Here is a 14,681-nt window from a genome sequence, read left to right on the forward strand (position 1 = left end):
GAACAGCCCTATGAATAGCCTTTTCTGCAAGCACGATCAGCTCTTTTGGAGCTTAGAACAGCCCTTTAATTAGTTAGAATGGTTTAGCATTTTCCTTGCTACTCAAAAAGGCAAGAACATCCCTCTAATTAGTTGGAATGGTTTAGCATTTTCCTTGCTACTCAAAAAGGCAAGAACAACCCTTTAATTAGTTAGAATGGTTTAGTCTTCCTTGCCACTTAATGAGCATGCACAACTTAGTATACTAGTATGTTTGGATAGATTGTGTATTGCTGTTTTTAAAGGCAAGAACAACCTTGTTATAACAATTCAGAGTTAGCTTACTTTGCTACCCTATCCAGCATTTTAGTGATTGATTTTGCTTTATTTTATAGCATGCTTAGAAAGTTCAAATTTGCTTTCTTTTGCTTTATTTTATAGCATGTTTAGAGAGTTCAGATTTATTTTCCTTTGCTTTGTGTTATAATATGCTTAGAGAGTTCAGATCTGCTCCCCCTGTGTTATTTTTATATAGCCTGCTTGGTTAGTTGTAATCCTATACTTGTTAGATATATCTACAGGATTCTAATAAGCTCTAATAAAAGAGTATGAGAAGTATGAGTAAAGAAAAGACTAGAGTCTAGTTAAAAAGAGATAACAAGTAAATTAAAGTAAGAGGCTAGTACCCGACTTCCGAGGTAGTCGTTAAACAAATCCAGGTGACCGTTTCCGAGGTCTCGCCCTGGTAAGACCGAGGTCTTTACCCTGTGGGACTACAGCAGTCTCTATTAGGGAGCGCACATAAGATGGTACTAAGCCTGGGCCCAAAGAAGAAAAGAAAAGAGTAAAAGAAGAAAAGAAGAAGAAAGAAAAAGGAAAATTAAAAGATTAATTTCTGGTATAAAGATATAAGAAAATGAAACAAGTATTATGCTTAGAATCAATAGAAGTTAGTTTCTTTAATTCTGAGCCTACAGTAGTAGTTTCATTATTTTCCTATCAGTTAGTGAGCATGTTTAGTATTCAGTTTTATTTCTGTATACCATGAGTACATGCAGCTTTGCTTTTAGCATTTCAGTTTTAGTATTGTTGCATTCTTTTTATGCACTTCGAGTTTTTGTGAGATAGATTAGTACTTACTAAGCGTTTCGCTTATAGATCTATTTTTTTCCTCCTACTGCAGATAAAGGAAAAGCTAAAATATGAAAGGAAGGCGACAAGGTGGTGGTGATGGAAGTGTGTGATGACTGGACTATGGAGAGATCCAGAATGAGCTGGCAAATTGCCAAGACTTTTCTGTTTAGTTCTTTTAGTTCTCTTTTAATATTATTATGCAATTGGGATTGTAGTTGAGTTTATTCCGCACTTGTAATTAGTTTTCTTTTATTATTCATGGAGTGATATAGTTGTTTACTATTGCTAGAGTAGTTTCTTTCTTCCTATTGTGGTTTTTATCACTGCGTGATTGTGAAAAATATGTTCCAGCCGCCTGTGGCTGTGTATACATTGTTTGTATTATTGATTTGGTCACCGGTATAGGGGAGACTCTGTCGAAATTTTTCGGTAGGAATTCCTCTGAGCCGTGATAAATCTAACTGATGCTAATATTAGCATAAGTGACACTAGTAAGTAGAGTAGTAGTTAGGTAACGGTCGCCCTTAGAGAGTAGTAGTAAGAAGGGTGGTTGTTACATATTGTGTTGTTGATTTTATGCTACTCAAAAATTAGCAACAACGATTGCTGACTTAAACTTTAAGACCACAACTTTTGACTCATATTGAATCACGAGATGCACAATATATCAAATCACAAATCTATGAACGATGATCTTCGATTTGATATATTGTGCATCCTGTGGTTTAATTCCATTCAAATGTTATGATCTTTTGAAGATCAGTAATACAATGTATTGTGCTAATAATTTTTCAATAGCATAAAATCATAACAACATGTTATTGACTTAAACTTTGAGACATCATAGCTTTTGAGTCGGATTAAACTATAGGACACATAATATATCAAATCAAAGATCTCTGAACGATTTTTTATTTATATATTGTGCAAAGATCTTCGATTTGATATATTGTGTATCTCGTGGTTTAATTTCAGTCAAAAGTGTAGGGGATCGGTGGTCGGCTAGTAGGGGGTTGGATAGACGGCCCCCCAAATCGATTGCTTCCTACGTATGTTAGCTTGCGCAGTGGAATAATACAAAACAAACAAGCTAAACACTAAAGAAAACACAAAGACTAAGAAAGAGAAGACAAACCAATACATGTTGATGTAACGTGGTTCGGAGATAGCTTGCTACTACTCCACGACTGCCCGTAAGGTGGACAACCCCTCAATCCATCGGTGGATTAGTCCCCAGAAACTTCGGCTAGCTCAAACCTCCTTATGGGTGGAGAAACCTCACCACAACACGCACCAAGGATCACTTGGACACAAGGGAAACCTTGAGCACTAGTAGACTACTAATTAGGGTTTGTCATTACTAATTTCGTCAGCCTTAACCAAGCTCCAAAGCCTTGGTTATAAGTCACAGTTTGGAAAACTCCGCCGACCAGTAGACTGCCAAAACTATCAATCGACTGCCCTCTATGGAAATTCAACTGTTACATCTCAACGGCTCGATACTAATCGGCTGGTAAAAGTACCAGTCGACTGCTCCACACTGGTCGAATGAACAGAAGCATTCTGTTCATTTCCAGTCAACTGCCCAGTCGACTGATGAAACCACCAGTCGACTGGTACCCGAGTATAATATCTCAGTACTCGGACTCTCACCCTTACGACTCATTTGACTCTTCGTTGCAGCTTTGACCTCTTGCCTTCAAGTCTACTTTCTTAGGCTCTCGTCCCTCGAATGCACCCAAGCCCGCGGCTAGTCCTAATGTCATTCTTCGCGTATGCCTCGAAGTCGCTTCCCTCGGTCCTTGTCCTTGTTGCTTTGTCCACGGTCCCTCGGATGCTCCATCCTTCACCGGACCCGAAGCCATTAACCTGAGTCATATTTGTATCCTGCAAAGCTGCACACTCATATACACATATCAAATACAAGAGTGAATCTAACTTAAACCCTTTGCCCAAATACCAAAACACATGATCACACGAACTATTGGGATTACTCCAACAAAAGGTTATAAACTCTTAAAGTTTAAGTCAACAACATTGTGTTGCTAATTTTTGAAAATTAGCATTGTGTTGCTAATTTTCAAAAATCAGTGTTATGTTGCTGATTTTTGAAAATCAACAACACAGTCTTGCTTATTTTAAAATTCCAACAACAATGTGTTGCAGACTTAAATTTTTAGAAATCATAACTTTTAGTTTCCGAAAATCAGTAACCCAAGGCTGATTTTCGGAAACCAACAACACAGGTGTTGCTAATTTTTAAAAATCAACAACGTCATATTGCTTATGATTTTTAGAAATCAACATGTTGTTGCTAATTTTCCTCGTTCTTGATTTTCGAAAACCAACAATACAAGTCTTGTTGGTTTATCTTTATGACTCTGTTTATGTTTATTATTTTTTCTATGTTACATTGAAACTTTGTACAATATCTGAAGATAATCTAGTCTATGATTTAACTTTTCAATCAATAATCTTCAGTATTCTCTGTGAGCTCCTTAATATAAACAAACAAACTACTCGAAAGATAATACAATCAATCTTCTTTTGATAAATAGATAAAAAAATCACAGAATATCTATTACTGATCTCCAACATAAACCAACATCAACGATAAGACTAAACAACATAAGGAAGACGACCATTGCACAAGCATAAAACATAGTGACAAAGAAAATGAATTTCTTGGAGCAATTAGGGACTCAGAGCTTCCTTGAAAAAGTAACTACTTAGGGTGTCTGGATGAACTCCACAACTAATAAGAAAAATTAACTCATGCCTTGTTGGAAGCAACTCTCCTTGGGTGAAACCATACTAGAGATTAGAACTGATCATGAAGTCAATCCGCCAACAGGCAGTTGAGATTTTAGAATTGAAAGGCCCTTCACGATCGAGAAGGCTTCGTTGAGATGCACTGCTTTGGTCTTCAACTGAGACTAAAGTGACTTCTACGGAGAGGAACAAGTATTAAAAGAGAGTTCTTAACATTTTACCTAACATTTGTTTAGTAATGAACTCTGATAGTAACATAATAACAATGGAATAACTTCAAGGGAAAAAATTTGATAGATAATAAGTTGCAAAACACAGAACTTTAGAAGCTCAAACGGAAGCTTCCGCTAAGCCATCACTTTCTTCTCTCATCCTTTAACCAAATTACTCTGCAAGCCAATGTCCTCAATCTCCACATATTCTTCACACCCTTCTTCCTCAAACTTCTGAATATCCCTTTTCATGGTATCCACTATTTCTTCACCCTCCTCATCTTCATTTATCTTCTCAATAATTTTCAATGCTTTAGCACCACTAAGTTCGTCCTTTTGGCTACCATAGGTGATCTTTTCTCCTCCGACTCATCAAACCTACAACCATCTGAATCGATACTCGCCTCCGAAAAATCAACATCATTCCCCCTCACCTCCGAAAAATCAACATCATTCCCCTTCGTGTCTAGGTTAACCCAATTAGGATTTTTCGAATCATCCATCGTCTCCGCCTCAACCATCTCCTCATCATGGACATTTCCAGCAAAGGAGACTCTTTTATAGCGTTCCTCCTGCAAATCTAATACAAAATAGTCGAGCATGATGACTCTATCATCAAAGTTGTGCTCCTGCCAAGGTTTCCAATCATCCTCATCGACATCATGGCCATCAGTATCTATAGTCACGAAATTTGAGATGACCTTTCATGACCGGTGCAATGCTCAAGAGTAAAAAGACAAAGCAAAGAGAGAGGAGATGGAGAGAGGAGAATGAGGCTAACATGATATTATTGTAGTACTGATTTTAAAATAAGAAAAACACAAATTTGCCGTTAAACTATTGCTCTGACGTTTTTGACCAAGCAAGTGAGAATGTAAGAATTTGCACGAGCAACTTGAGAAGGGTATTTACAGATAAAGGATTATCAAAATAAAATACTCTTTTGGCAATTCAATAAAAAAAACACCATTCCTAAATTTGCCCATAAAACTACCCAATACTAAAGAAATAACATTTGTGTTGAATATGAAAAATTCAATAATCAACAAAAAATAATAATATCCAAACAATTGAATAATCAAAGTTTTTATCAAACCTACCCAAATTTTACAAGAACATTCAAGCCACACCATAGTGATAAAAATTACTTCATTCCAGTAATCTAACAAAAGATGCGCAATACAAAAACCTTTTATCAATAAAGAACTGCATTTATTGCTTTCCAACCTTTTAGCAAAAAGGAATTTAAAAATGGTTGTGTTTGAAAACACAAGATATATTGGTTCAAATAAACTAGACTGCTCATTAAAGAACACTATCCAGAGTTCTAGAGCATGGATTAAAAGTGTCAATACAAATTAATAAGTCAATAACATTTGAGCTTGGATTAGTTTAGTCAATAACATTCTGGATAAAATCCAACTAAATTAATAAGTCATCAAAACATAGATTTGAATATTAACTACAGGCTCCATTGCACTATCAAGATTGAAAGCTAATATATCTATAACAATAAGTTTCAACAAAGTAACATCATACTAGAACTATGTTTCAACAAGGTTATGTCAGACTAGGCATAGAACATTTGCCCGAAAACACATACTCCATGCCTAGATTGTATCTGCCACTGCTGCTGCATAAACAAGATTCTGACTGATACATCTCTTGGCTGACAAATCAATTACCTGCAAAAATTCTAATGCCTAAATTAGACATCACTGCATTCAAGCAGTCCACATTAGTCGTAAGAAATCATCCACAGTACAGCTGAAACACTTCCAACTCAATACTCCCATCAGCATAAATCTATGCAAATATATGTTTTCTCTTGCCAGTTTTGGTGGCACCAGCAGTTTCCATTGATTCATCAACAACAGAAGCTTCTTGTATGATCAGACCCTGATTTCTAGTCAGCTTTCTGATGGGTGTTGCAGGGGCATGTGATTCCTCACCAGCAATGCTCGATTTGGATGCACTTTTACCATCACCACAACTGTTTCTGTGTGGCATCAGTTCTTCCCCAATGGCAACACTGTCAATCATCAGCTACAAATACATAAATATTAAAATGTAAAGTTATGCAAGAAAACTTATAAGAAACTACACAAAATCATATAACAAATCAATTGGCATTGATACTACAACAAAGCTAGTTAAATTTATAATCTGTTTGTTGATGTAACATCTCAGAGTTAATAAAAGTTCTCTGGAGAAGAATTTTTTTTTCTATGTTAAGCTGATACATGATGGCATATGATTACCAAAATCATGATAAGTTTTAATTCTAGAAATATTTGATAACACAAAGATATCAAGAATAAGACCATGTCAATTAAAGATATCCTTTCCTATGGCCCTTTTTTGTTCTCTAATTACTACCAGGAACCTGATGAACTATCTGAATATTAATGAAAGAAATGTGTCACAATTGATGCTTTAGAATAAAAAGATTTGTTTATCCATATAAGGTATAAAAATATTCATATAGCAAAAGACAAAGAAAGTTGCAAATGTCATAAGAACTGCTTACCTTCCAGTCCTTGAAATCAAATCTGAAAACAAAATGACTGTATGAGACTTCACCTGATGCAACAGCAGAAGCTGCAGGAGCATTTCTTGGAGCTGATAAAAGAAATTAAAGTCCATCAGAAGCACCGCAAAGGATAACAAAGACCAATAAAAATCCTAGACTGCCAAAGAGAACTTACAAATAATATGATGCCCATTGATATTCACAGTCATCTCTGCTCTTCCCTCTTTTACCAGAAATGACAAGGCAAAAATATTTTCTACAGTCTGTGCAAATGATTCTCTATTTAGCACCAGGTTCTCCAGCCTTATACTTTTCTTTCTTCTTAAGATGCCAAACATGATTGTCATATTCTTGTCAGTCTCAGTTTTAACCTCAGTCCCAGAATTGACAAGCTACATATCAACAAAACAGAGAACATAGAATGTCAAAGTTAACAGCTACTAGTAAGATCATCCTTCACTCACGGAATAGATGTTAAAAATCAGGATTTTTGTCTATAGATATGCAATAATATTTCCAAGAATATTCATTCTACAGAAGCTTAATACTAAATAGTAGAGATTCCAGCTATCATAAGAGGGTTTCCTCTGGAACACTTGCAATATAGAAATAATAAAACAAGGAGATCAAGCAGCTTTACGTGCCACAGTTTAAACAAGTACAACTAATTAGAAACATGGTCTGAAACTATGGCACTGATGCAAGCATTAAAAACTGGGCAATAAATGAAGGGCAGAGGCAAAGTTAAGAGAGACCCTATGGTAAAAATTCATTAATGTATTACAATATATTTCAACAACACTTTTGGACCTGAAATGTTGCTGAATAATATTATACTAAGCATACAAGAACCTTCAATGTTTAAGCAGTTTCAAATAAAAAATGGAGAAATATCCTAGCTAAAATAAGTTAACAAGAATAAATAATCCTAACCTCTTCTGGCTGAGTGTTTTCAGTTGGTTTTGTCCTTTTTCTCTGAACAACAACCTTACGTTGCTTCAATTCATTGCCCATAGGACCAATCCTGGCAACATTATAATACACAAGAATGACAGACAGAACATTTCAGTTTATTATTAACATGAGTCTGGTGCAATATTTTAAGAATGATAAATATAAAATATATATACAGTCAATTCAAACACTAAATAATTTACAAGAACCATACATTGTGGAGCATCCAAAGGCATTCCTGCAAATATGAGCAACATTATGGCCAAGATCTGACCATTGGATAATGTTTCCTCCTCCAGTTACTTCTCCATATCTCTTTAGAAGAGCATTTACAAAATCTGAAGGGGTTACTCCTTCATTTGCTTGAGACTTAACAGATGTTACCAAGGTGCTGGTAATGTCTAAAAGAGCCTCTGCGTCTGCCACCTGCTCCCTAGGCTTCTGAACTGTATTATATGCATGAGAGGAAAGTTAATTGATTCTCTCTAATTTTTTCTGAAAAATTAATTATTATAGGCAAGTAAACAGACAAAAGAGGGGATGAAATAATTAAAATATAAAGATTCTATTTGTGGATGGAAATGACAAACAAATATATCTACACCAGCAAAAAAGAAGAAAAGTGGTAGTGGAAGAATTCACAATTACATGCTACTTTGCAATACCACAGTTAAACTCTGGAGGAATGAAACAAACTATCAGTTTTTTTTAAGTATGATCAAACCAAAACTAAAAGTTGTTGAGTATACAGGCAAAACAACAGTTCAGGACATAATAATCACAAAGAATAATTGAAACTTGGCACTGTATATGCACACATCTAAATTACTAATAGCTCAAGGAACAAAAAAAAAAAAGTAATGTTGCATTTGTACTTGGAAATGAGGAAGTAAAAAAGGGTGTGAAAAAGTTTTAATAAAAAAAATGAATTGTGCATTATTTCCAAAATATGTCTTTTATCTTATTCATTTAAACAGAATTGAGGCATCTCACTTGTTTATGTTGATGAGGTGTGTAAATTTTATTTCCATCCAGTTTCATTTGTCTTAAACAGAAATAACCTAGATATTAATTATCTTATTTCTTTTCTTTCCATTTCTCTTAGTATTGCTCAAGAAAAGGAAACACTGTCTGTATACACTCATATAGGAGTATAAAAATAAAGGAAACAGTACTAATAAAAAAAGATTAATTAAATAGTAGAAGATTATTCTTTGGTGCTGAAAATAGAAATGACAGTTATCACGAAAAGAATCCATGATATCAATGCCATCTTGATTACATCATGGAGGTTGACTCAGAAAGAAAACTAGACCAATATGAACTATATTCTGTACATTCAAGTCTATCATCTTTCTCTTAGACAGCAGAACATAAAATGGGCAATGAAAAGTAATCATTTTGTCTAGTCCATATTGTTGCTCGAGCATAAGCAACTACAACGCTCACTGGATCCATGCCCATGTGAGCGAAGCAGCTTTGCATCTGATAGGGAGTTGGAACGAGCAAGTGCGCTAGGAACATGAGAACCGAATTCGCAGAGCTTTGTTATGGCATGGTATTCGAAAACGAAGGTACACGAGACATGAGATAGAGCAAGATTTATGATCATTCAACTACTCATACCGAGCTCGTGCAAGCTTTCAACCTCCGTAATGATCGAGTTGAAATTGTCGGAATCAGCTCCCGTAATATCCTCCCTCTTATCTGAAACATACGCCCAAAAGCGAAGAAAACCCTAATCAGTCAGAGAACTACAAGGCCCTGCGAAATCAGTGAATTTAATACCGACCGCTGATCAGGTTCTTGACCGCCAGATAACGGGATCGAAGAACTCGACGCTCAGCTGCTCCTTGGCCAGTTGACGGTGCGACTCCGACATCGCTCTCCTGACCGTTTTTTCTACCACAGCGCTCCGCTGGGTCGCCTCTATTGGTTGCTACATCTCGCTGACTTGCGGGTCTGACCATCCTGTCTAGCGGCGGTGGGAGATCAGTGGAATCTGCAGAGGTGATGGAAAATAGGGATTGAGGAGAGGCGAAATGAGCGGGTAGGGTTTTGATGGGAGAAAACAGGAGAAGAGAGGGATCGGCTAATCGGGTGAGAGAAGATAAAGAGGGCCGCAGCGGATTTGAGAATTCGAATCCCGCGCGTTCCCAATTCCAAATCCCTTCCCTCCCTCCCTCCCTCCCTCGAGTGATGGAATTGGAGAAGAGAGAGAGAATCCACCGCGAAATACGAATTTTAGAATGTCTTTTCTCGCTGTCGATACAACTAAAAAAGATGTCGTTTTTTTATACTCTTATTTACAAAAGGAAAAAAAAAACTTCTTAAATTTGTCAAACAAATATTTATTTTCAAAACCATTAAAAAATATCCCATCGCATAATTTATACTAAAAATATCTTAAATTTGAACCAATGTGGTATGAGAATAGATCTTATCTACTGATTTTTTATGATCTCCTTATGAATTTTTTTTTATAATTATGGTTGGATCGTGGTTAGAATCTAGTCGTAATTGATTATGATCTTTTTTATATTTATATTTCTATCCAGATTATAATTTGGATCAGGATAGGTGACTAGAGGTCGTCTCTCGGCATCTAGTTGTCTATCTATCGTCGATAACGTCCGACCACATATCCTGATTCAAATTATAATCTAGATGAAAATGTGAAAAAAAAATCATAATCAATTCCAACTAGATTCTAATTAGAATCCAACCGCAATTATAGAAGGGAACATTAAAAAAAAAAAGGGGACCAAAAAATTTAGGCTCTATGATAAATTTAATACAATAGAATAGGATCCACTTCAGAGGACGCATATTTGGAAAAAAAAAAAAATCCAGTACATAATATTGTATTAATTGTTATACTTTATAACAATTATTATGTAGCTACGTATTATAATAACAAGTCGTACAATAGCATTAAAATATAAAAGTATTTTTGGGATAAAAAATATAATGGACGTCTTTTGTTTTTCTTCGTTTTTGGAAAAAGGACTTTCGATTTACATAATTTGGATCCCTTTTAATTTTTGTCCAATATCATTCAAAAGTACACTTAAACTAGATTTTTCTTTAATTAGTTTTCTTTACTTGGCCAAGCCAACAAGTGTAACTCAAGTTAATTGCTTAAATAAACCGACCGAATTTTTAATAGATTAAAGGGTGAGTCATTTCCTCTAGCTCTTCGATCGATTGTCCCCTCGTTATTCATATCGATTGTCATGCTTTTTGATTACTAAGGGTGTGTTTAGTATACGCATTTTTTATTTTCATTTTCTTGAAAAATGCACGTTTTCTGAAAAATGATATTTGATTTGTATTTTTCGTGCTTGTTTTCTAAAAAAATAGCTAGCGTTTTCTAGAAAAACAGAAAATGATAAAAAATCGTTTTCTGTTTTCTAGAAAATGCACGTTTTCAAGAAAATGAAAATGAAAAATGTGCGTACCAAACGCATCCTAATCTTTGGCGAAAACCTATACAAAGATATAAAAAGGTAGGTTAATTTGATTTAATAGACAATGTTACGTTTTAGGGTTTATTGGACTCTATAACTATTACATGTGGCACAAGGCGATTTGCTCACCCACAATGTCCTTGTCAATCTGTCCTTAGGCCAACACGAAGAAGATAAATCACAAATGGATGTCTACTAGCCATTAGTACAAGTAGCATAACATGGGAGGAGGCATACTTAGACACATCGAATATCGACCCTAAGTTTAATGTTTATATCATTAATAAATAATTAATGTTTATTTGGGTCGACTTTAAACAATTAATTTCTCATTCATCTTTAATCGGTTTTGAGCAAATTAATAGTCTAAATTTATCTACTCGAAACGTATATTTCAATTTAAAGTCAATTACGACTTTTATCTATTGATGGCATTCCGATTTTTCCACAAAACCGTATTGGTCCATTAAGGCCCCAATATCCAACAATCCCCCACATGAATGGGAATTAATGCAATGCATGTATGCATGCTGACACTTTACAAGAGTCTAATCGATAAGTCACTCATTGGGAGAGGTAGCTTGTGGCTTTGAACCTTCCGTAGTGGAATGCTATCGAGTATACTAGGCTGCGCAGTGAACGTGATGTCTTGAACTGCTCAGCTGTTGGTGTATACTAAGACAATAACACTCACACAGAGACCTATCTCACCTACTTTAGGTTCTCATGGTTGGTTTCATTTCGGCCATGGACACCATCTTGGATTCATAAGTGTTTCATTGAAGCGGCCTGTCTTCACACTCATATAGGTGACACTTCTATCAGGAGTATCCTACCATACTCCACCTTATAAGGTATAGAAGTCACTAAAAGCATAAGCTTTACCTCACTACATGAGGTAGGACAACACAAATTTATCCTAGGATTGGGATAGAGATAAAATATATCATGTGCTGTAACACAACTTCTGTAACTTCGTTGTCTCATTGAACCAAGATCTTGGGATCTCCAGTCAACAAGGTTGGGTTACCGCTACAGTCGTTTTTAGTTGTAGATTTTTAATGTCATTCCTCTTGATGAGCAGTATACTTGATCTCGACTCAATCCTTTCGTAAGAGGATCTGCCAAATTATCTTTGGACTTAACATAGTCTATTGCAATCACTCCATTCGAGATCAACTGCCTAATGGTATTATGTCTACGACGTATATGTCGTGACTTCTCATTGTACATATTACTCTGTGCCCTTCCAATTGTTGATTGACTATCACAGTGGATGATCAGTACGACAGACACATGTTTCGTCCAGCTCGGAATATCTTCCAAGAAATTCCGCAGCCATTCAGCTTCCTCAGCTGCTTTGTCTAGTGCTATAAACTCGGATTCCATAGTTGACCGAGCAATGCACGTCTGCTTAGTGGATTTCCAAGATACTACTCCCCCACCGATCGTGAAAATATATCCACTAGTGGATTTGGAGTCTTTTGTATCTGATATCCAATTAACATCACAATATCCCTCCAGCACAACGGGATATTTTCCATAATGTAATCCATAGTTCATAGTATATTTCAAATATCTAAGAACTTGCATCAATGTTTTCCAATGGGTGTCATTTGGATAGTCGTAAAATGACTCAGCTTGTTGACCGCACAGACAATATCCGGACGTGTGCAGTTTGTGAGATACATCAAACTGCCTATTATCCGAGAATATTCCAACTGCGATAAGGTCTCACCATGGTTTTTCGCTAAGTGTTGACTTAGATCCATAGGTGTTTTTACTGTAGAGAGATTGTACGCATTGAATCTTTTCAATACTGACTCTACATAATGGGATTGTGTCAGAACTATCCCTTCTGATGTCCTGAGAATTTTAATTCCCAATATAACATTTGCTTGACCCATATCTTTCATATCGAAATTTTTGGTCAACATTTTCTTTGTAGTCATGATTATATCATGATTACTACCCATTATTAGCATGTCATCTACGTATAGACAGACGATTACATAACCTTTAGGTGTGTCTTTGACATAAATGCATTTGTCACATTCATTTATTCTGAATTTGTTTGACAGCATTACTTTATCAAATTTTTCGTGTCATTGTTTAGGCGCTTGCTTAAGTCCGTATAATGACTTAACAAGTCGACACACCTTTTTCTCATTTCTTGGAGCCACGAACCCCTCGGGTTGCTCCATATAAATTTCTTCTTCCAACTCACCATTTAAGAACACAGTCTTAACATCCATTTGATGTATTTCAAGGTCATACAGTGTTGCAATGGCTATTAGCACTCGTATGGACGTAATCATTGTCACCGGTGAGTAGGTATCGAAGTAATCAAGGTCTTCCTCTTGCTTGTACCCCTTGGCTACAAGTCTAGCATTATTCTTGTCAATTGATCCATCAGCTTTATACTTGTGTTTTAGTATCCACTTACAACCTAATGGTTTATTACCAGAAGGAAGGTTTACTAATTCCCAAGTATGATTATTCATGATGGATTCGATTTCACTATTGATAGCTTCTTTCCACATTGGAGCATTGGGACTAGAGAGAGCTTCACTTAATGTTCTTGGGTCCATTTCTGACATGAAAATCATGAAATCTGGCCCGAACGATTTCTCAGCTCTAGCCCGTTTGCTACGACGTGGCCCTTCTCTTTGATCGTCAATAGTCCTTTTATAACAGCTAAGTTCGATAACGTTATTTTCGTTTGAACTTTCGTTATTATCATTTTCAACGTTTTCCTTCTTATTTGGGAATTCGTTTTCAAAGAATATCGCATTCCGAGATTCTATGGTTGTTTCCACATGAATATCAGAAATGTCTGATTTGCGAACTAGGAAACGATATGCACTAATATTATGAGCATATCCGACAGATACCACATCGAACGTTTTAGGTCCGATCTTTATTTGCTTTGGTTTAGGTACTTCGACCTTTGCCAAGCACCTCCACACTTTCAGGTATTTGTACGATGGCTTACGGCCTTTCCATAGTTCGTATGGAGTTTTATCACTTTTCTTATGAGGGATTTTGTTGAGAATGTGATTTGCCGATAATATTGCTTCCCCCACAAGTTTTGAGGTAAGCCTGAATTTATCAACAAGGCATTCATCATCTCTTTTAGTGTCTGATTTTTACGTTCAGCAACACCATTCGATTGAGGTGAGTAAGGCGTCGTTGTTTGATGGATAATGCCAGAATCTGAACAAAATTCATCAAACGGTGCACCATATTCTCCACCTCTATCGTTACGAATTATCTTAATTCGTTTATCAAGTTGATTTTCAACTTCTGTTTTATAGGTTCTGAACGCCTCTAAGGCTTCGTCTTTACTTCTTAAAAGAAAGACATAACAGAACCTCGTGCAATCATCGATAAAAGTAATGAAATACTTTTTACCTCCTCTAGTTTGCACAAATTTCAAGTCACATAGATCACTATGTATTAACTCTAGAGGAGTCGTTGACATTTCCACCGAATGAAAGGTAGTTTCGTCATTGTAGCTTCTACACACACTTCGCATTTGTGTGTTTCGTCAACATTGACGTTCGGTAATAAATTTAGTTTGACGAGACGTTTTAGAGTATTATTATGCACATGTCCGAGTCGATC

General features: G+C 35.9%; 1 protein-coding gene across 4 annotated transcripts; it reads right to left on the bottom strand.

The window, feature by feature from the left end:
• Positions 1-5,585: 5,585 nt before the first annotated feature.
• LOC121997219 (non-structural maintenance of chromosomes element 4 homolog A-like) lies at positions 5,586-9,779 on the bottom strand. 4 transcript variants are annotated; one of them, XM_042551516.1, is made up of 7 exons: positions 9,377-9,779; positions 9,211-9,291; positions 7,799-8,030; positions 7,564-7,654; positions 6,806-7,022; positions 6,628-6,719; positions 5,586-6,143 (listed from the first exon to the last, which is right to left on the bottom strand). In XM_042551516.1, exons 1-7 carry the CDS (start codon positions 9,552-9,554, stop codon positions 5,904-5,906), a joined length of 1,131 nt encoding a protein of 376 aa, XP_042407450.1. In that variant the 5' UTR covers positions 9,555-9,779; the 3' UTR covers positions 5,586-5,903. The 4 variants fall into 4 exon arrangements, with proteins under 4 accessions (XP_042407450.1, XP_042407453.1, XP_042407451.1 ...); XM_042551519.1 differs by having other exon boundaries at positions 6,681-6,719; positions 9,377-9,778; XM_042551517.1 differs by having other exon boundaries at positions 5,938-6,129; positions 9,377-9,776.
• Between the last annotated feature and the right edge of the window lie 4,902 nt (positions 9,780-14,681).

This window comes from Zingiber officinale, chromosome 6A (assembly GCF_018446385.1).
Source record: "Zingiber officinale cultivar Zhangliang chromosome 6A, Zo_v1.1, whole genome shotgun sequence".
In the NCBI taxonomy this organism is placed as follows: domain Eukaryota; kingdom Viridiplantae; phylum Streptophyta; class Magnoliopsida; order Zingiberales; family Zingiberaceae; genus Zingiber; species Zingiber officinale.